The sequence below is a fragment of the Bombina bombina genome, chromosome 6 (assembly GCF_027579735.1).
Source record: "Bombina bombina isolate aBomBom1 chromosome 6, aBomBom1.pri, whole genome shotgun sequence".
NCBI classification, from domain to species: domain Eukaryota; kingdom Metazoa; phylum Chordata; class Amphibia; order Anura; family Bombinatoridae; genus Bombina; species Bombina bombina.
In genome coordinates, this window is record NC_069504.1 from 581,792,471 (window position 1) to 581,816,308 (window position 23,838).

Genomic DNA, 23,838 nt, shown 5'->3' on the forward strand with positions numbered 1-23,838 from the left:
AATTTAAGGATTTCAGATCCTGATGGAAAAAAGGACCTTGAGACAAAAGGTCTGGTCTTAACGGAAGAGTCCACGGTTGGCAAGAGGCCATCCGGACAAGATCCTCATACCAAAACCTGTGAGGCCATGCCGGAGCTACCAGCAGAACAAACGAGCATTCCTTCAGAATCTTGGAGATTACTCTTGGAAGAAGAACTAGAGGCGGAAAGATATAGGCAGGATGATACTTCCAAGGAAGTGAAAATGCATCCACTGCCTCCGCCTGAGGATCCCGGGATCTGGACAGATACCTGGGAAGTTTCTTGTTTAGATGAGAAGCCATCAGATCTATTTCTGGAAGTTCCCACATTTGAACAATCTGAAGAAATACCTCTGGGTGAAGAGACCATTCGCCCGGATGCAACGTTTGGCGACTGAGATAATCCGCTTTCCAATTGTCCATACCTGGGATATAAACCGCAGAGATTAGACAGGAGCTGGATTCCGCCCAAACCAAAATTCGAGATACTTCTTTCATAGCCAGAGGACTGTGAGTCCCTCCTTGATGATTGATGTATGCCACAGATGTGACATTGTCTTATCTGAAAACAAATGAACAACTCTCTCTTCGGAAGAGGCCAAGACTGAAGAGCTCTGAAAATTGCACGGAGTTCCAAAATATTGATCGGAAATCTCACCTCCTGAGATTCCCAAACCCCTTGTGCCGTCAGATACCCCCACACAGCTCCCCAACCTGTAAAACTAGCATCTGTTGAGATTATAGTCCAGGTCGGAAGAACAAAGAAGCCCCCTGAACTAAACGATGGTGATCTGTCCACCATGTCAGAGAGTGTCATAAAATCGGTTTAAAGATATTAATTGAGATATCTTTGAGTAATCCCTGCACCATTGGTTCAGCATACAGAGCTGAAGAGGTCGCATGTGAAAACGAGCAAAGGAGATCGCATCTGATGCGGCAGTCCTAAGACCCAACATTTCCATGCATAAGGCTACCAAAGGGAATGATTGTGACTGAAGGTTTTGACAAGCTGATATCAATGTTAAACTTCTCTTGACTGACAAGGACAGAGTCATAGACACTGAATTTATCTAGAAACCTAAAAAGGTTACCCTTGTCTGAGGAATCAATGAACTGATTGGTAAATTGATCCTCCAACCATGAACTTGAAGAAACAACACAAGTCGATTCGTATGAGATTCTACGAAAATGAGAAGACTGAGCAAGTACCAAGATATCGTCCAAATAAGGAAATACCAAAACCCTATTCTCTGAATACAGAAAGAAGGGCACCGAGAACCTTTGAAAAAAATTCTTGGAACTGAGGCTAGGCCAAACGGTAGAGCCACAAAACTGGTAATGCTTGTCTAAAAAGAGAATCTCAGACACTAAAAGTAATCTGGATGAATCGGAATATGCAGATACACATCCTGTAAATCTATTGTAGACATATAATGCCCTTGCTAAACAAAAGGCAGGATAGTCCTACAGTAACCATCTTGAATGTTGGTATCCTAACATAACGATAGATCCAGAACTGGTCTGAAGGAATTGACCTTCTTTGGTACAATGAAGAGATAAAATAAAACCCCAGCCCCTGTTCCAGAACTGGAACTGGCAAAAATACTCCAGCCAACTCTAGATCTGAAACTCATTTCAGAAATGCTGAGCCTTGCTGTGTTAACTGGGACACGGGAAAGAAAAGAATCTCTTAGCAGGAGGCCTTAACTTGAAGCCAATTCTGTACCTTTCTGAAACAATGTTTCTGAAACCAGAGATTAAGAACGGAATTGATCCAAATTTCTTTGAAGAAAACGTAATCTGCCCCATACCAGCTGAGCTGGAATAAGGGCCGCACCTTCAGAGGTACTTAGGAGCTGGCTATAGGTTTCTATAAAGCTCGGATATATTCCAAACTGGAAATAGTTTCCAAACTGAAACCGCTCCTGAGGATGAAGGATCAGGCTTTTGTTCCTTGTTGTGAGGAAAGGAACGAAATGATTATTTACCCTGGAAAGAAAGGGAAAGCAAAGTTGACTTAGAAGACATGTCAGTATTCCAAGTTTAATCCATAAAGCTTTTCTAGCTAAAATAGCTAGAGACATATACCTGACATCAACTCTAATGATATCAAAAGATGGTATCACCAATAAAATTATTAGCATGTTATAGAATAATAATAATGCTATAAAATTATGATCTGTTACTTGTTGCGCTAAAGCTTCTAACCAAAAAGTTGAAGCTGCAGCAACATCCGCTAAAAATATAGCAGGTCTAAGAAGATTACCTGAACATAAGTAAGCTTTTCTTAGAAAGGATTCAATTTTCCTATCTAAAGGATCCTTAAATGAAGTACTATCTACCATAGGAATAGTAGTACATTAGCAGGAGTAGAGACAGCCCCATAACCTTAGGGATTTTTGTCCCAAAAAACTCTAATCTGTCAGATGGCACAGGATATAATTTGCTTAAACGTCTAGAAGGAGTAAATAAATTACCCAAATTATTCCATTCCCTGGAAATTACTTCAGAAATAGCATCAGGGAGATAAAACACTTCTGGAATAACTACCTTATTTAAACGTTTACATTTAGTATCAAGAGGACCAGAATCCTCTATTTCTAATGCAAATAACACTTCTTTAAGTAAAGAACGAATAAATTCCATCTTGGACAAATACAAAGATTTATCAGCATCAAAATGATGATGTTCATTTTAAAAATTCATCTGAAAAAAAGAGAAGTTTTAAAAGACTTTTATGTATACTAGAAGGAGAAATAACAGACATAGCCTTCTTAATGGATTTAAAATAAATAAAATCTCTTATGTTATCAGGAACACTCTGAAAATTAGATGTTGACGGAACAGCAACAGGTAATGTAACAGTACTAAAGGAAATTTTATCTGCATTAATAAGTTTGACATGACATGCAATACAAATAACAGCTGGAGAAACAGATACCAAAAGTTTATAGCAGACTTAGCTTGGTAGCTCCAGCACTGTGCAGTGATTTTCCTGTAGTAACTTCTGACTCAGTTGCAACGTGGAACATCTTGCAATATGTAAAAGAAAAAAAAACAACATATAAAGCAAAATTGATCAAATTCCTTAAATGACAGTTTCAGGAATGGGAAAAAAATGCCAGTGAACAAGCTTCTAGCAACCAGAAGCAATAAATAATGAGACTTAAATAATGTGGAGACAAAAATGACGCCCAAATTTTTTAGCGCCAAAAAAGACGCCCACATTATTTGGCGCCTAAATGCTTTTGGCGCCAAAAATGACGCCACATCCGGAACGCCGACATTTTTGGCGCAAAATAACGTCAAAGAATGACGCAACTTCCGGCGACACGTATGACGCCGGAAACGGAAATAGAATTTTTGCGCCAAAAAAGTCCGCGCCAAAAATGACGCAATAAAATGAAGCATTTTCAGCCCCCGCGAGCCTAACAGCCCACAGGGAAAGAGTCAAATTTTAAGGTAAAATATGTTAAATTAAAATGCATTATCCCAAATATGAAACTGACTGTCTGAAAAATAAGGAAAGTTGAACATTCTGAGTCAAGGCAAATAAATGTTTGAATACATATATTTAGAACTTTATAAACAAAGTGCCCAACCATAGCTTGGAGTGTCACAGAAAATAAGACTTACTTACCCCAGGACACTCATCTACATATAGCAGATAGCCAAACCAGTACTGAAACGAGAATCAGCAGAGGTAATGGTATATATAAGAGTATATCGTCGATCTGAAAAGGGAGGTAAGAGATGAATCTCTACGACCGATAACAGAGAACCTATGAAATAGACCCCGTAGAAGGAGATCACTGCATTCAAATAGGCAATACTCTCCTCACATCCCTCTGACATTCACTGCACGCTGAGAGGAAAACCGGGCTCCAACTTGCTGCGGAGCGCATATCAACGTAGAATCTAGCACAAACTTACTTCACCACCTCCATCGGAGGCAAAGTTTGTAAAACTGAATTGTGGGTGTGGTGAGGGGTGTATTTATAGGCATTTTAAGGTTTGGGAAACTTTGCCCCTCCTGGTAGGAATGTATATCCCATACGTCACTAGCTCATGGACTCTTGCTAATTACATGAAAGAAATATATATATATACACACACACACACACACACACACACATACATACACATATACACACACATATATGCACTTAAAGGGACACTGAACCCAAATTTTTTCTTTCATGATTCAGATAGAGCATGCAATTTTAAGCAACTTTTTAATTTACCCCTATTATCAATTTTTCTTCGTTCTCTTGCTATCTTTTTTTGAAAAAGAAGGCATCTAAGCTCTTTTTCTTGGTTCAGTACTCTGGACAGCACTTTTTTATTGGTGGATGAATGTTTCCACCAATCAGCAAGGACAACCAAGGTTGTTCACCAAAAATGGGCCGGCATCTAAACCTACATTCTTGCATTTCAAATTAAGATACCAAGAGAATAAAGAAAATTTAATAATAGGAGTAAATTAGAAAGTTGCTTAAAATGTCATGCTCTATCTGAATCACGAAAGAAAAAAATTGGGTTCAGTGTCCCTTTAACTACTGATCTTTCAAGTACGCTATAGAATAAATACAATGTCCATAGTAATCTCACAGCCCAAAAGCATACATAGAAGTGCACAACTCTTACTCGGAAATCATTTCTTCAATATCTCCTTCCTCTTCATCATCATCTTCTTCAGGGTCAACTTCTGCTAAATGATCCCCATCTAAAAGTTCCCTCTCTCTTTCTTCATTTGACTGACTCTCTCCCTGATCATCTTCATCCACAGAATCAAAGAAGTCTTTATACTGAAGGTCTCTCGAACTTAAAGGTGCCTGCAAAAGAATTAGGACATATTGCTAGAGTCATTACAAAGGGTGAGAGGAAAAGAAAATAGTAGCCCATTATAATGATGCCAAAGTAAAATATGATATAGTTATGATATAGTTAGAATAAAGGATGCTTGATTTTGACACCACACCCAGGTCACTTTACAACTACAACCATGTATTCTTGCCTTGTCCCTTTAAGCCTGCTCTGGAGCTGCAGCCTCTGTTTATAGTTCATTATTTCTAGATTTTTAAATCTACCAATGACAGTTAAAGAGACAGTCAAAACTTTCATGATTTAGATAGGGCATACAATTTTAAACAACTTCTTAATTTACTTTTATCATCAAATTTGCTTTGTCCTCTTGGTATTCTTTGTTGAAACCTAAACCTAGGTAGGCCCATATGCTAATTTGTAAGCCCTTGAAGGCCGCCTCTTATCTCAGTGCATTTTGATAGTTTTCACAGCTAGACAGCTTCAGTTCATGTGTGCCGTATAGATAATGTGGAGTTAGCACTGATTTGCTAAAATGCAAGTCTGTCAAAAAAAATGATTTTTTTTTTTACTTCTAGCTTTTAAAAAGGACCAATGAATGCAGTAGAATTGCATAATTAACAAGCGCATAATAAAAAGACAATGCAATAAGCAGTAGATTTATTTTTTCTGACAAATTGATTTCTCCCATTTTCCGGCCCCCTGTATCATGTGACAGACATCAGCCAATCACAGACTAGTATACGTATACCCTGTGAGATTGTAGACATGCTCAGTAGTGATGTCGCAAACATAAAAATTTGGGTTCGCGAACGGCGAACGCAAACTTCCACAACTGTTCGCGAACCGGGCGAACCGCCATAGACTTCAATAGGCAGGCGAATTTTAAAACCCACAGGGACTCTTTCTGGCCACAATAGTGATGGAAAAGTTGTTTCAAGGGGACTAACACCTGGACTGTGGCATGCCAGAGGGGGATCCATGGCAAAACTCCCATGGAAAATTACATAGTTGATGCAGAGTCTGGTTTTAATCCATAAAGGGCATAAATCACCTAACATTCCTAAATTGTTTGGAATAACGTGCTTTAAAACATCAGGTATGATGTTGTATCGATCAGGTAGTGTAAGGGTTACGCCCGCTTCACAGTGCGCAGTGTAGGTGATATACCATGCTTTGCAGACCAGGTATCAGTGGTCAGATGGACCCTTGCCCCAACACTGTGTGCCAGACATGCCATTATAGCAGATTTATATGGCGTTGGCTTTGCTTTTTGGTAATTAGAAGGCTGCTAAATGCCACTGCGCACCACACGTGTTTTATGCCCAGCAGTGAGGGGGTTAATTAGGGAGCATGTAGGCAGCTTGTAGAGTTAATTTTAGCTTAAGTGTAGTGTAGTAGACAACCCAAAGTATTGATCTAGGCCCATTTTGGTATATTTCATGCCACCATTTCACCGCCAAATGCGATCAAATTTTAAAAAAAAAACTTAAATTTTTTCGCAATTTTAGGTTTCTCACTGAAATTATTTACAAACAGCTTGTGCAATTATGGCACAAATGGTTGTAAATGTTGCTTTCTGGTAATTAGAAGGCCTCTAAATGCTGCTGCGCATCACACGTGTATTATGGCTAGCAGTGAAGGGGTAAATTAGGTAGTTTGTAGGGAGCTTGCAGGGTTAATTTTAGCTTTAGTGTAGAGATCAGCCTCCCACCTGACACATCAGACCCCCTGATCCCTCCCAAACAGCTCCCTTCCCTCCCTCACCCCACAATTGTCCCCGCCATCTTAAGTACTGGCAGAAAGTCTGCCAGTACTAAAATAAAAGGTTTTTAATTTTTTTTAGCATATTTACATATGCTGTGGTGTAGCATCCCCCCTTAGCCCCCAACCTCCCTGATCCCCCCCAAAACAGCTCTCTAACCCTCCCCATCTGCCTTATTGGCGGCCATCTTGGGTACTGGCAGCTGCAATTAGATTACACAGGGAAAAAAAAAGAAAAAAGCAGACTGATGTTCTAGCCCTAAAAAGGGCTTTTTGGGGTGCTGTCCTTACAGCAGAGATCAGATGAGTCCTTCGGGACTGTAGTGGACACTGAATACACTAGCCTAGCTATCGATTTCCCTATTAAATCAGCAGCAGCTACACTGTCCCTCCTCTCACTAACAATGCAGCTTCCAAATGAATCTAAAATGGATGCTGTCCAGGAGGTAGGAGGGTCTGGGAGGGAGGGTCTGCTGCTGATTGGCTGTAATGCGTCTTCTGACTGTGAGGTACAGGGTCAAAGTTTACTCAATGATAAAGAATAGGGGGCGGATCGAACATTGCATATGTTCGCCGTCCGTGGCGGACGCGAACATGCTATGTTCGCCGGCGAACTATTCACGACATCACTAATGCTCAGTAAATGTGAATATAAAAAGTGTGCAAAACGGAAGTAAATTAGAAAGGGTCTTAAAACTACATGCTCCGATTCAGAAAAGCTTATTTTGACATGAGTGTTCCTTTGAGTTATTTTACATATATCTATACACACACACTCACTTGCCTAGTTCCTCCACAAAGTGAATTGGCTCTTAAATTTGAAACACATTTGTAAAGTCCTAATTTGTATATTTTACAGTTTCATAAATGCTATACTCTTTTAAATGATATACTCACTACTTTAAAGGGACAGTCTACACCAGAATTTTTATTGTTTTAAAAGATAGATAATCCCTTTATTACCCATTCCCCAGTTTTGCATAACCAACACAGTTATAATAATATACTTTTAACCTCTTGTATCTAAGCCTCTGCAAACTGCCCCTTTTTTCAGTTCATTTGACAGAGTTGCAGTCTAGCCAATCAGTGCCTGCTCCCAGATAACTTCACATGCACGGGCACAGTGTTATCTATATGAAATACGTGAACTAACACCCTCTATTGGTGAAGAACTGTTAAAATGCAATCTGAAAAGAGGTGGGCTTCAAGGTCTAAGAAATTAGCATATGAACCTCCTAGGTTAATCTTTCAACTAAGAATACCAAGAGAACAAAGCAAAATTGGTGATAAAAGTAAATTGGAATATTGTTTAAAATTACATGCTCTATCTGAATCACAAAGGTTTATTTTGGCCTAGACTGTCCCTTTAAAGTGATTGCAACAAACACTCTTATAATGCCTCAGTATTAAATGTATATTATTGTAAGACAAACCACAAAGTTTTTTTTCTTTTAAATTCCTATTCTAACAATTTATAATATATACTTAGATTTGTGTTGTTTTTCTTTGGATCCTCCACCCTCCCCCGTTTTGCTATCTGGTCTGTATATCTGCAGCAATGTGCGCTCCAGAGAGTCAGAGTAGCACACATGCATTGCTATAAATAAACATTGCTCGCTATTTGAGTGCTGATTGTGTTTTTTTTTTTTTTAATAAAGAGCACATATGTAATATTAACCAATATAATACACTGCACTTATTGTGTTTCTGATTTCCCTTTGCAAGCTATTGCGCATGTGTACCTTATGTCGAGTGCTGTATGGTAAGGGAACTGATTGCCTAACGTCACAGTGAAAAAAAAAAAAAGTAAGTTTAATGGAGGTGGCTGGAACGGTGTTTTAGTACACCATGAATACATTAAGGAAGGATATAAAGTATTTTCACAAATAGACAATGGAGACGATTTAACATGAGCCGAATAGCCCCTGTTCCCCTGGTTTCTGTGCGAGTTTTCAGGCTCGCCGGAAACAGGAGTTAAGAAGCAGCGGTCTTTGATTAACATCCCCTGCTAGCGGCCGAATGGCCGAGAATCTGCAGGGGGGCGGCATTGCACAAGCAGTTCACAAGAACTACTTGTGCAATGTTAAATGCCGGCAGCGTATGATAAATCGGCCCCAATGAATTAACCTAAATATAATTTTTTATAAAGATTTCAAATCTTTTGTCACTTCATGTTTAAATTTACTATCACTTAAATATGTATATTAGAATAGAAACAAGGCACAATATACAGTTCTTGCATTTAAATACTAAAAGCTGAAATAACATTTTACATACTATTTACTGTTTGGTTACATATTTTTACCACTCATTGATTACCTTTCTTTTGGGATTTTCTATTTGAAATTCTTCCTCATCTTCATCATCAGACTCGATATCCTCAAAATAATCTACTTCTTCATCATCTTCATCCTCATTACCATCTTCTTTCTCTACTGCTTCCAAAAATGCCTCCATCTCTGACAACTTAAAAAACCTGTCATCCACTATGGACTTTTCAGAAGGTTTTTTTGCTGTTTTTTTATTCAGATTCTGCTTACTTTGCTTCTCTTGTTTATCAATATCAAAATCAATGTCTGAATTTTCATCATCACTAAACATCTCCACATTTGTTTTTTTGGCATGTTTAATAATGCCATTGATTTTGTGGTCCTTCTCTTTTCTTTCTTCATCTTCACTTTCAGTATTTGTCTGAAGTTCGTCTGAAAGATCTTCATCAGATAACTCCACCTCAGTCGGCTGCACAAGAAACAAGTCTTTTTCCTTTATGGTCTTACTAACAGTTTTCTTGAAGTAGTCTAAAACAGCACTATTTTGAAGTTCTAGCTGCTGCCAGATTTGTTCTTCATCAAAATTCTCAACCACCAGTTCTATCAGAGGGCTTCCTTCCTGAAGAGCATGATCAGACTTGTGCAAATCATACAGTACCTTTGTTAATCGGGTGAATTCAGATGCCAAACCCTCTTGCACACTTAAGAAAAAAAAAAAAAAAAAGATTATTATAACAAAAGTTATAACAGTTAAACATTAAGGTACTAGACCAGGGCACAATAAATACTGGTCACCTAGAAAAGGAACCCTAAGGTCAAGTAAAATATCCTTAAAAAGGGACGACATAGTGAAAAAAATAAAATGGTCTAAAACATCTTGCACAAAATGCTTGACCCAACTATGTGTTTATAGATAAAGTCTTGCTCGGGAGTCACAATGTTTTACCATCCCTGTGCAGATGAAAATCAGGAGCAACATATACATGAAGCTACAATTCTCTGGTAATGTCCTGTTTAGGGTTCATAGATTAAAAAAAAAAAAAAAGTGAGCAAAATAAATACAATAATATTGCAAAGTTGTTTTGCTATGCATAACTAAACATTTTATATTAAAAGCTCAAGGTGTTTACAATCGCTTTAAAAGGGCTATGAAGTCGATTTTTTTTCCTTTCATGATTCAAACAGCCTTCTTACACTACAAGTTCAGTTAGACTCCAATTATTCTGCCCTTAACCTCTCTAAAAAGGATTACTTCTCTACTCATATCTACTATCTTTCTTCAACCTAAAAGTCAGTTCACCACTTTTAATACCCATCTTCGTCCAGCCCATCTCCTATTATTACCTCTCAGCTCAATATTTTGCCAACCAGTTAAACATCAAAACAGACTACATCAGAAAATAAGTCATCTCTCAACATACTAGTCTCCAAACCCCTCAACCCTTAGCAAACATCCAAAACTCACCAATTCAGCTCCTTTGCCCATAATACAAAGAAAGAAGTTTCTGCCATTATAGCTTCCTCTCACCTCACTACCTGTCTCCTCAATCCCCTCACAACTACTGCCTTCCCTTTCTCTGGAGTTATATACCCACGCTGGACTGGATTTTATAGCACAATGAAGACCATGTGATCAAAGCATCGGAAGTTTATGGAAGTGGTGCCAAACAAGCTTGCACCAAAGCTGTGAGTTAGAAGCAACGGTGGAATAGAGGTAATTTGTACAGTATCTGTTTCAATTTGGTTAAAAGGTGTGGAAATTGCACGACTTAAATGGACAGTCAACACCAAAATTGTTATTGTTTAATAAGATAGATAATGCCTTTACTACCCATTCCCCAGCTTTGCACAATCAACATTGTTATATTAATATACTTTGACATTTAAACCTCTAAATTTCTGCCTGTTCTAAGTCTCTTAATCACAAGCTTTCTTTTTTATTTGCTTTTCACAGCAGGAGAATGCTAGTTCATGTGGGTCATATAGATAACATTGTGATCACGCCGTGGGTTGTGAACAACACCGTTAAAATGCAAGTCAATAGATAATAAATAAAAATTAATGTGATCAGGGGGCTGTCAAAAAAGGCTTAGATACAAGGCAATCACAGAGGTTAAAAGTATATTAATATAACCATGTTGGCTGTGCAGAACTGGAGAATAGGTAATAAAGGGATTATCTATCTTTTTAAACAAAAATATTTTTTTTAAGTTGACTGTCCTTTTAACCACTAAGGCTTTTACCAAACGAGAGGTGTCATTGTGTTATAAAGTCCAGTTCAGCGTGGGTATATCACTCCAGAGACTTGTCATTTCCACAGTTTTAACCTACATTACATGGAAATATAGGTTTGGAACTCAAGCTTTTCGCAACATATGAAGCAGTCCAATGCACTATATGAGAGCAGTTGCTCAGGTGCTCTCATTATAGTGCATTGGAAGTGTGTATAAAGCCAGAGAGGCTCATTCTTAGATGCATAGTTCAAGCAGGAATGTTACAGCCCAGAAAGACTTCACATTGCAGTGTTAGGACCAGTCAACATTGGTACACCTTTTAAGTTGGTGACTGGCTTAAAGTGAATGCAAATTTTGATGCTAAAGTGCCCGGTTTTAAACAATTTGATTAAAAACAGGGGCACTTTAATTCATCAAAATACTTACCTTTTAAACTTGGCAGCAGCTTCAGCTTGCCCCAGTCGTCGCCCCGGTATTTCAGGGCTGGACTTTACTCTGAAGTCAGGATCAGACGGATATGCTTCAGGAAAGTTCTTCTCTGTGAAAGGCACATGTTGAGCAAAAAAAGGAGGCTGCTTCTTGGGTGGTAACTGGCCATGGAACAAGCTATTATGCTAATGTTCGTTCCCAGGTTGAGCGCTTCTCATATATATATATATATATATATATATATATATATATATATATATATATATATATATATATATATATATATATATTTTTTTTTTTTAATTAAAGCCAATTTGGTTATATTTATAAGTGTGAGATAAATAATTAGCTGTTTTTAGCGTATTGCAACCTTTTTTTCATAATTGTTTTCTAGTGGACTATTTGCAATCCACTAAAAAACTATTTTCCTAATGCTTTAATTATTTTTATCTATTGTATCCAGAACCACTTTTGTTTTTATTTAGGATGTCCTCTTACTATCTTAAGCTAAATCTCTCCAAAACTGAGTAGCTTATTTCCCCTCCTCCTTCAAAAATCTCTATCCCACAACTGTTGATAATAGCAGCGTTACCCCAACTTTGCATGCCCGATGTCTTGGGGTCACACTTGACTCAGATCTTTCACTTTCCACATCCAGTCTTTTGCCAATTCTGCCGCTTTCACATTAAAAACATCTCCAAACACAACAAGCGATGGGTACACCTAGACAGCGATATTCTCCAAATAGATAACATAGGCTGGCTGGCATGGATACAGCCCTCACAAAGACCACCATTATTCAAAAATATCCCCTTTAAACAGAACTATTCACACAATGGGATACATTAATAGCCACAAGTACTCATATATGCTCGAAATCATCACCCTTAACCCCACTAATCAACAACACAAAACTCATTTTTACCACAAAAAGTACCATGCACATATAATCACCCACAAATAAAAGACAATACTTTTCACAGTATTATCTTAGAAGGTAAACTCAGATCACAAAAGGAACTAGCAGACAGAGAGGGACTAGCCTTTCCATCATGGTTCACGCACAGACAACTAGCACATTACATAAACTCCCACAAACAGAAATGACACTTAGTTCGTAATCTAACTGCATAATCAGGGACAAAACCTCTCCCCATCTTATAGCTACAAATGGATCAGAGAACTAGGCATAGAGATTACACAAAAAGAATGGTCTAAGATATTCTTTCACCATAAAAAAGCATCTGCGTCTAAATTTCTATCGCACTGGTACTTGACTCACATAAGGATTCAAAAAATCCACAAACATTCCACTGGAAGGTGCTGGCGGAGATGTGGGGGAAAAGCGGACCTTCTACATATCTGGTGGCACTGTGATAGATTGGGAACCCTCTGGCAAAATGTCATAACCTACATAAATAAAACCTTATCAACACAAATCCCAATAAACCCATGCATACTACTGCTTCATAAAATACCATAAATCAATGACAAGATCAAGCAATTCTTGCTCTACATTATGCTTAAAGGGACAGTGTAGTCCAAAATAAACGTTCATGATTCAGATAGAGAATGTAATTTTAAACAATTTTCCAATTTACTTTTATCACCAGTTTTGCTTTGTTCACTTGGTATTCTTAGTTGAAAGCTAAACCTAGGAGGTTCATATGCTAATTTCTAAGCCCTTGAAGGCCGGCTCTTCTCTCAGGGCATTTTGACAGTTTTTCACCACTAGAGGGTGTTAGTTCACGTTTGTCATATAGATAACACTGTGCTCATGCATGTGGAGTTCCAGTGAGCCAGCTCTGATTGGCTAAAATGAATGTCTGTCAAAAGAACTGAAATAAGGGGGCAGTTTGCAGAGGCTTAGATACAAGGTAATCACAGGGGTAAAAAGTGCATTTATATAACGGTTTTGGTTATGCAAAACTATGGAATGGGTTATAAAGGGATTATCTATCTTTCAAACAATAAAATTCTGGTGTAGAGACTGTCCCTTTAACAGCGCGAAAATACTTATTCCACGGAAGTGGAAGTCCCCAGGAGGTGCCTACCTTGACTCAATGGAAACAAGTAGAAACATTGCTCTCTCTAGAGATACCATTATCTTAAATCAGGACAAATAGTAACACACAAATACATGTATATGAGATGGAAAGCTACAAAAGATGGATATAACTCAGATCTGCTTCCCTTTCAATTCCCAATATCTATATTCCCTTTCTACCAGCCCCATCACAATGTCCTAACTACCCTTATGTAATTTTAAACAACTTCCCAATTTACTTTTATCACCAATTTTGCTTTGTTCTCTTGGTATTCTTAGTTGCAAGCTAAATTTAGGAGGTTCATATGCTAATTTCTTAGACCTTGAAGACTGCCTCTAATCTGAATGCATTTTGACCACTAGAGGGCATTATTTCATGTGTTTCATATAGATAACATTGATCTTATTATGTACATGAAGTGACCTAGGAGTGAGCACTGATTGGCTAAAATGCAAGTCTGTCAAAAGAACTGAAATATGCGAAACTGGGGAATGGGTAATAAAAGGGATTATCTTATTTTTTTTTAAACAACAAAAACTCTGGTGTTAGCTGTCCTTTTAATTTTAGATAAATATTGTTATGTTAAACTTATTGATGGTAATATGAATGTAAAAACACCAAGCTTGCAGATATGTCTCAGAACGAGGGACATTCTGCATATAATAATATAAATCTTTAAAGACCAACATCTACTTCAATGATCAAGTCTACTCTAAAATGGACTATAAACTAAACTAGTCTACACAAGACTAAGACTATTGAAAATGGACTTAAATAACATAACATTATTTTTATTGTTTATCAATGATTATAACTGTATCTTTACAACTTTCTTTAATAAAAAAAAATAAAAAAAAAAAAAAATGGAAAAAAAACAAAACAAAATCTCCAAAATTCACCACTTCCTAATACACGACACAACTAAGATTTAAATCTACTCTCTCATGATTTCCCACCTTAACTATTGCAACACCATCCCCTCTGGTCTTCCTAACTGCCGTCTATCTCTTTTACAATCCATAATGAATACCTCTGGCAGGCTCATCTTCCTTACATGTCACTCCTTATCTGCTGCACCTTTCTGCCAATCCCTTTGCTGGCTTACTCTAACCTCAAGAATAAAACACAAAACTGACATTTAAATCCCTCAACACTGCTCCCCACTACATCTCAGACCTTGTCTCCAGATACTCTCCCTCCCGTCCCCTCGCTCTGCTTATAACCTTCTCTCCCCTTGTTACCTCTTCACATTCCTGTCTATAGGATTACTGTAGTTTCAAAAGCGCTCCTTAAAGTGATGGTACATTTTCAACAATTGGTTAATATATTATTAATCCTCAATTATGTCTAACCTAAATCGCTATGTTTTTTCCTTATTTACCTTATTCCTTTCTATAAAAAATTATATTTTACTTACAAAGCGTTATCGCTCCTTTCTCCACCCCCGTCATTACTTCCTGTTATTTTCTATAGCCAGACAGATAGCTGAACCACCCCTTGTGACGTCATTGTATTGGAATGTAATTCTTCAACTTTCGCTATGCGCATGCGTTTTATTCTGTATGCAATACATTGTATTTAATGTATTGTATACATTGTAGTTATTGTTAGCGCAGCGCTTTGGAAGACAAGATTTAAACGGAGCTTCTATTTTGTCTTGCTTATAACAGATGAGATTTTCTATTTCATAGACATTACAAGCAATCGCCTGCTATGTTTCAAATCGATCGCTAACTTCTATCTGCGAGTACGGATAACATCAAAATTCATAGTATAAATAATTTATTATGGACATAAGATCGATTCTATAAATAACCATAGAAACATAAGAAGATCAATTTGAAATCCCAAATGAATTTAAAAGGTTAATATACTAATTGCGTGGCTATGACTCGAAATATAAAAGTTTGAAATTATTAATTTGAAGTAAGGCTATATTTATAATTGATGAAATACTATAATATATATAAATCGATAAATAGTATATACAATATTTTATTTTATATAATAAGCAACAGATTGAATACATAAGATAGAAATGAGACACGCCATTATAAAAAAAAAAATCTCATTTTATAATTTGCCTTATACAATATTGCCAGCTACGATCTCCTCAATATGTTTCTAAATGAAATAAATAAAACTTGGGCATGCGCACAAATACATGTTATTTTACTGTCAGTCATCGTACCAATGTCTAGTGCATGCGCATAACTAACTTTGGGCGTGTTTGATTATAGCAGTGTTGCCGACTGGCCTGGGCTGTCATTGGTTTGTAAAAACACGTTATATGAATAAATCAATGGCAGCCGTGGTACAGGAGGAGGAAACAAAATCTTCAAATTCAGCTGTTTCAGACTTAACAATTAAATATAACGAGCGGTTTGGATGTTTTCATGAATGAAAGGAACTCAAGTTTGAAATGGGCATAGTTTACCATCTCTTTAAAGACTCTACTGTTCAGGGATGAATACAATATTCATTAACATTTTCTTACCTCATTTCCTCTTCTCCTTTTCTCATCCCCTGACCCCCTCAGAATGTATAAGCCTATGAACTCAGCTGTTCTGTAGATCACCTTCATGAGAGATGATTTACAACAGTGCAACTCTTGGCAGGGCCCTCTACCCTTTTGTCTCCCATTAATGCTGCCTTGCACTTCATACCTATGTTCATAGCGCTGCAGAATCTGTTGGTGCTTTACAAATAACTGATAATAACAGAGCATGCAATTTTAAAAAACTTTCAAATTCCCTTCTATTATTATGGAATTTGGTTTGTTCTATTGGTATCCCTTTATTGAAGAGCATACCTCAAAAAGCTCTGGAGTAGCAACGCACTGCTGGGAGATAGCTGGTGATTGGTGGCTGTACATATATGCTTCTAATTGTATCACCCAATGTGTTCAGCTAGCTCGCAGCAGTGCACTCCTACTCCTTCAATCAAGGAAACCAAGATAAAGAAGAAAATTAGATAATAGCAGTAAAGTGGAATGGTGAAATGTCATGGTCTGTCTGAACCACAAAGGAAACATTCCATGTTCCTTTAATGAAAGGAAAAAGGAGGCGCAGTGGCTAACAAAATAATAAGCAAAAGAAAACCATATTTAGACATTCACATTTCTTAAAGGGATATTAAACCATTTTTTTCCTTTCACGATTCAGATAGAACATGCAATTTTAAGCAACTTTCTAATTTACTCCTATTATCAGTTTTCTTCGTTCTCTTGGTATCTTTATTAGAAAAAGTAGGAATGTAAGCTTACAAGCCAGCCCATCTTTGGTTCAGAACCTGGGTAGCACTTGCTGATTGGTGGCTAAATGTAGTCACCAATCTGCAAGCGCTACCCAGCGTTCTGAACCAAAAACCGGCCATCTCGCAAGCTTACATTCCTGATTATTCAAATAAAGATACCAATAGAACTAAGAAAAACTGATAATAGGAGTAAATTAGAAAGTTGCTTAAAATTGCATGTGCTATCTGAATCATGAAAGAAAACAAATTTGGGGCCAGTATCCCTTTAACCCCTTAATGACAGAGGATGTGCCAGGTACGTCATCCAAAAAAACTCCCCTTAACCCTTTGAGTGCTAAGCACTTTCCCACCTGGGTGCTAAGCACATTTGAGGGTTTTTTAATTTATTTTAATTTTTTTACTTTTTATTTCATCCCCAAGACTTATACCATTGGAAAGGTTAGGCGATTACCTTTCCAATGGTGGGTGTTGGGGGTCTGTAGCTGCTTAGATGCCTGAGATACAGGCTTCTAAGTAGCATGCCCCCTTTCCCAATATTGTTAATTGTCTTTTTTTAAATAAAGTTGCGCGGTGACGTCACCATGCAAAACGGGAAGCCCCGGCGATGCCTGTCACTCTACAGGCACGATCGCCGGGGTAGGAGCAGGTGGGAGGCCCCAGATCTCCCTCAAGGTGGGAGAGTACTAGCGACGGCTCACACCTGAGTGAGAAACTCTGAGCATATCTAGATATGCTTTTCAGCAAATAATATCAAGAGAATAAAACAAATTAGATAATATAAGTAAATTAGAAAGATGTTTAAAATTGCATTCTCTTTCTAATTCATGAAAGAAAAAATGTGGGTTTCATGTCCCTTTAACGACAATTGACGAAGCTGGCATGTCCTCTGCAGTTTGAAGCGATGGAAGCGATCATGATCGCTTCCAGGGTATTGTAGTGATGCCTCGATATTGAAGCAGCACTGCGATCCCCTATTTTACCCATCGATGTAGAAAGGGCCACTCTGTGGCCCTCTCTGCATCGGCCATTGATGCTAACATTCGTTGGTGGGTGGGAGCTGCTTCTGGGAGAAGGTTGGGCGGTACGATCATGTTAGCATCCGGATCCGGTTTGGCTATGATGATCGCCGTTGTCGGCGGTGGCGTCCAGGGGGCGTGCATGTGAGCGCCAAATATGCACTCAATTAAAAAAATAAATAAATATATGATCGATGCAGATGGAGTGGGGATCTCTGATGTTTTGTAAAGGATTTGGGAGGGATGTAGATTATTGAGGGGGGGGGGCAGCTACACTACAGAAAACAAATGTTTCATATAAAAAAAAAAAAAAAAAAAAACTTTTTTGGGGGTCAAATTGGATACTGGCTCCAGTACCCAAGATGGCGGCAAATAGGAGGGTAAGAGAGATGTATGGGGGGGGGAGGGGGGATCAGAGAGGTTGGGAGCTAACGGGGGATCCATCACTGCAGACTGTAATTTTAATTTAAATGCTTTTTATTTCAGTACTGGCAGACTTTCTGCCAGTACTTAAGATGGCGGTGAAAATTATGAGGTGGGGGAGGGAAGAGAGCTGTTTGAGGGGGGTCAGGGAAGGACCAGGGGTGGGATGTGTCAGGTGGGAGGCCGATCTCTACACTAAAGCTAAAAATTAACCCTGCATGCTAATTAACCCCTTCACTGCTGGGCATATTACAAGTGTGGTGCGCAGCAGCATTTAGCGGCCTGAAGCCACCTCCCTGAAATTAGTTTTTGTAGGTTGGAGTGCAAGTAATAGTGTAATAATAATAAAATATTAATAATGATAAAATAAAATATTAGAGATTTTTCTTTTTATACTTCTATTAAGTACAGCTAAGCCTCACAAAAAAAGTCACTGATTTATTTTATTTGAACCAGAGTATTATTTATCCCTCTGATTTAAACGCAGCGTTTTCAATATGCATTTTACATGCTCGCAGCACCCCGGTAGTACAACTGAGCTCCGTACTTGTTATTATGAGTGCGCGTACCTTAGGAACTGCTCGGGTTGCGCAGTGACAGCTTCAAGCACTTCCATGCAGGACCCAAGCCTGGTTACCCCAAAATCGGCCATCTCTAGCACTACATAGGCAACTCCAACGATAACTCACATGGGCTGACTGCACAGGAAGCCCGAGCCGATAGCCTTCCACTGAGAACTCCCCACACTGCATTAAAGTTCCGGGAAAAAGAAGTTCCGACTTGTTTTTCACCAAACTAATTTCTTCTTTCAAATCAGATCTACGAGTTATCTGATCAGTAACACACATATAAAACTAACGGAGATTTCAGAATTATTAAAAAAATAAACAACTTTATGTTTTACTAGAGTATTACATTTTTAACATTTTTGTCTGCGCTTAATAAAGTTAGTTTTGGTGGACAAACCAAGATGGCGGCGTTCATGTTGGGTGACAGGTAATATGCGAAGGTAGCGCACAGTCAAAGTTGGTTGCAGTACATAAAATTGCTGGTGTCATTTGGTGTATGTGCTGTACTTATTTTAATTACGCATACTTTGTTCTTTTGGGCAAATTATAAGAATGTTGGAATTCTCCTTAAAATTGAATTTGATAATTCAGTTAGAGTAAAATAATCTAACGCAAACACAAATAAAAATAATAAAAAAAAACGTTTTGCGATTAGCTTTCCAATATTCTAAGATTTAAAAAAATTAAAAAAAATCAATGGGTTTACTAATATAGCAGTTATAGGTGCGATGTGTTTGATAAACTGTATCAAGTTTGAATGTTAAATTTCCCTTCTGCCTTGAAAACTGTGTTGTTTAATGCCAATGTGAAGCAATGGTGGCATACGTTGATCAAATATCTAACCAATATAGTCAACTGTGTTTTTGTATTTTGAGAATAATGAAATACAGAAGCTGGTAATAATAATATATCACAAGCATTTAATAAAAAATACTGTGTTTGGAAAACGAAATTATCCTTACTCCAAATGCATGTGATGTTCTTTATTTAATAATATTAAATATCTGTTTATTCATCACTAAAAAGTTTTCAATTGTTGTCCTTTTTTAAAGGAAAAATATTGTTGCCTGCATATTGTTAAAAACTTTCTATTTATTGATCACTAACCTTTTATTTATTCATTTTTAGGTCATTAAAATATGTATACATTTGAACAACTAGAGCAAAATATATTTGTTTCACAATGTCACAAAACCAGTCTCCTGAAAAGAAAAAAGTGCGCAGAAGTTTATCCCTTTCTAAAAAAAAGACTAATAGGACTCCCAAAAATCCTTCTCAAGGAAGCAATACCTCAAAGTCTCCCTCAATAATTGCACTTTTCAAAAATGCACCCCCTTCAAAGCTGTCATGTCCGCTTTGTTCAGAAATGGTTCCCCGATTTGGATTGAACAAGCACATTGATGAAGCATGTACAAAAGCAAAGCAGGAAAATGGGGATATTATCCTGGTTGAGGATGAAGATATCAGGCACTCAAATTCATCATGTGTTAGCCCAAAGCGACCACAACAAACCAATTTTCAGCTATTAAATAGTAAGCTAACTAAACTCCCATCAGTTCAAACAGACGTGAGTGGGGATGAGACAAGTGTTTATTTTAATAAAAATGTACCTTTACAAACAATTTCTAAAGAGTCTGACATTCCAGATGTAGTTATTCCTTTGGGAAACCTTTCTTCCAAGCTTTCCAGAAGATACCATACTCGCAGTTTGAAGAGAGATTTAATTAAAGAAGTGGAATGTAAAAATGACCCCTCTGGCAATGATTCTGTTGAGATTTTGAATGAAAACACAAATAGGGTTCAGTTAGATACCCTACATAAAGAGGATGCTTTAGACAAAATAAGCATTCCATGTAAAAAGGAAACCAAATCTACTGGGGAAGTGTCATTATTAACAGAATGTGTCTGCCAGATTAATGCAATAGAGAAGTGTAATAGCCAGTTATTTAGTATACATTCACAAAATTGTCCAAAATTATCCTCATCTACTGATAAACGTGACTATCTCAATTTATTAAACAAATCTGTGGACTCTAATACTACTAAGGTAAAGCACAAATTGGGTAAAAATGATGAACTAAAAAATAACAGATGTAAAAAAGCAAAAATAGTTAGTCAGTCACAAGATCCTCTATTACCTGCTGTGCAGTGTGATGAATTAATTTCTTCAGTGGAAGATATGAATGTCCTAGATGAATTTATGAAACCATTTGATGACAAAGATTATGAGCGCAAGGTAGAGAATTTAGGAGATGTGATAGAAGCAGGAAATGCTCAGCCACCTGCTAAAGAAGATGATAGACATCCCTATTACTTAAGGAACTTCCTGTTGGTACTGCAAGCTGTGATGGCAAATGAAGAAGACATGAGTCTCTTTAGTGAAGAGGATATTCACACTTTAACATCATTTCTTGAGCTTTCAGGTAAACAGTATAAATAGTGTTGTTTGTACTGCTTTTTATGATATAAACTGTGTTATATGTTTAAACTTGTAACACAATTTGTTTTTAATTCACATTTGTATTTGTTTGCTGTCCTTGTCTTACCTGATCATTATTATTATTTTTTTTTTCAAATCCTTTTTATTAAAAAAACATAGAATAGCAATACATGGAAATATGTACCAGCAAGAGCATAACAGGGTACAATAAGTTGACTAACAACTAGCCAGTAGAGAATAAAAGCAATTGCAATACATAGGAGAGTAGCATTAACAGCAAGGAATGTATTCTTTACATAATGTATTGGGAGATGGGTTGTGGAAGAGTATTACAGTTTCTAATTTTCTTTTTTTTTTTATATAAAAAACAAACTGACGTCTATGTAGTCATACATGAAAGGGGGGCTATTGAATGTCTGCTGGCTATCATTTGAAGTTGGATAGAACAATTTAAGATCTAACGGCTAGATTTGGAGTTTTGTCGGTAACGACCCGAAAAACTAACGCCGGCTTTTTTCTGGCAGCACCATAAAAATAACTCTGGTATTGAGAGTCCACAAAAAGGCTGCGTTAGGCTCCAAAAAAGGAGCGTAGAGCATATTTAACGCAGCTTCAACTCTCGATACCATAGTTGCTTACACAAGCGGCCAGCCTCAAAAACGTGCTCGTGCACGATTCCCCCATAGGAAACAATGGGGCTGTTTGAGCTGAAAAAAAACCTAACACCTGCAAAAAAACCGCGTTCAGCTCCTAACGCAGCCCCATTGTTTGCTATGGGGAAACACTTCTACGTCTGCACCTAACACCCTAACATGTACCCCGAGTCTAAACACCCCTAGCCTTACACTTATTAACCCCTAATCTGCCGCCCCAGCTATCGCTGACCCCTGCATATTATTATTAACCCGTAAACCGCCGCTACTTACATTATCCCTATGTACCCCTAATTTGCTGCCCTAACATCGCCGACCCCTATATTATATTTATTAACCCCTAATCTGCCCCCCACAACGTTGCCTCCACCTGCCTACACTTATTAACCCCTAATCTGCCGACCGGACCGCACCGCTACTATAATAAAGTTATTAACCCCTAATCCGCCTCACTAACCCTATAATAAATAGTATTAACCCCTAATCTGCCCTCCCTAACATCGCCGACACCTAACTTCAATTATTAACCCCTAATCTGCCGACCCAATCTCGCCGCTATTCTAATAAATGTATTAACCCCTAAAGCTAAGTCTAACCCTAACACTAACACCCCCCTAAATTAAATATAATTTAAATCTAACGAAATTAATTATCTCTTATTAAATAAATGATTCCTATTTAAAGCTAAATACTTACCTGTAAAATAAATCCTAATATAGCTACAATATAAATTATAATTATATTGTAGCTATTTTAGGATTTATATTTATTTTACAGGTAACTTTGTATTTATTTTAACCAGGTACAATAGCTATTAAATAGTTAAGAACTATTTAATAGCTAAAATAGTTAAAATAATTACAAATTTACCTGTAAAAGAAATCCTAACCTAAGTTACAATTAAACCTAACACTACACTATCAATAAATTAATTAAATACAATTCCTACAAATAAATACAATTAAATAAACTTGCTAAAGTACAAAAAATAAAAAAGAACTAAGTTACAAAAAATAAAAAAATATTTACAAACATAAGAAAAATATTACAACAATTTTAAACTAATTACACCTACTCTAAGCCCCCTAATAAAATAACAAAGCCCCCCAAAATAAAAAAAATGCCCTACCCTATTCTAAATAACTAAAGTTCAAAGCTCTTTTACCTTACCAGCCCTGAACAGGGCCCTTTGCGGGGCATGCCCCAAGAAGTTCAGCTCTTTTGCCTGTAAAAGAAATAATACAATACCCAAGCCCCCCAACATTACAACCCACCACCCACATACCCCTAATCTAACCCAAACCCCCCTTAAATAAACCTAACACTAAGCCCCTGAAGATCTTCCTACCTTATCTTCACCTCACCGGGTTCAACGATCTGTCCAGAAGAGCTCCTCCGATGTCCTGATCCAAGCCCAAGCGGGGGGCTGAAGAGGTCCATGATCCGGATGAAGTCTTCATCCAAGCGGGAGCTGAAGAGGTCCATGATCCGGATGAGGTCTTCTATCAACGGCATCTTCAATCTTCTTTCTTCCGGATCCATCTTGCAGACCTCCGACCCGGAACATCCTGCTGGCCGACGGACTAACGACGAATGACGGTTCCTTTAAGGGACGTCATCCAAGATGGCGTCCCTCGAATTCCGATTGGCTGATAGGATTCTATCAGCCAATCGGAATTAAGGTAGGAATATTCTGATTGGCTGATGGAATCAGCCAATCAGATTCAAGTTCAATCCGATTGGCTGATTCAATCAGCCAATCAGATTGAGCTCGCATTCTATTGGCTGATCGGAACAGCCAATAGATTGCGAGCTCAATCTGATTGGCTGATTGGATCAGCCAATCGGATTGAACTTGATTCTGATTGGCTGATTCCATCAGCCAATCAGAATA

The 23,838-nt window shown here is 37.6% G+C and overlaps 2 protein-coding genes across 3 annotated transcripts in view; one reads left to right on the top strand and one right to left on the bottom strand.

Moving 5' to 3' along the window:
• MPHOSPH10 (M-phase phosphoprotein 10) overlaps nt 1-18,999 on the bottom strand; it is a 94,505-nt gene extending 75,506 nt beyond the window's left edge. Inside the window, exons 1-3 of the mRNA XM_053717554.1 lie at nt 18,852-18,999; nt 8,927-9,578; nt 4,667-4,854 (exon numbers count right to left, since the gene is read on the bottom strand). Coding sequence (XP_053573529.1) covers nt 4,667-4,854; nt 8,927-9,578; nt 18,852-18,934 — 923 coding nt within the window. The 5' untranslated portion in view covers nt 18,935-18,999. The remainder of the gene's footprint in view (nt 1-4,666; nt 4,855-8,926; nt 9,579-18,851) is intronic.
• Nucleotides 19,000-19,155: 156 nt separating this feature from the next.
• Nucleotides 19,156-23,838, top strand: part of FAN1 (FANCD2 and FANCI associated nuclease 1) — a 146,879-nt gene continuing 142,196 nt past the window's right edge. The window contains exons 1-2 of one of the 2 annotated variants that reach the window (XM_053717555.1): nt 19,156-19,278; nt 19,980-21,274. In XM_053717555.1, the coding sequence (XP_053573530.1) occupies nt 20,035-21,274 (1,240 nt within the window). In that variant the 5' untranslated portion in view covers nt 19,156-19,278; nt 19,980-20,034. Of the gene's footprint in view, nt 19,292-19,979; nt 21,275-23,838 lie in introns of both variants that reach the window. The other variant, XM_053717556.1, reaches the window with a different exon arrangement.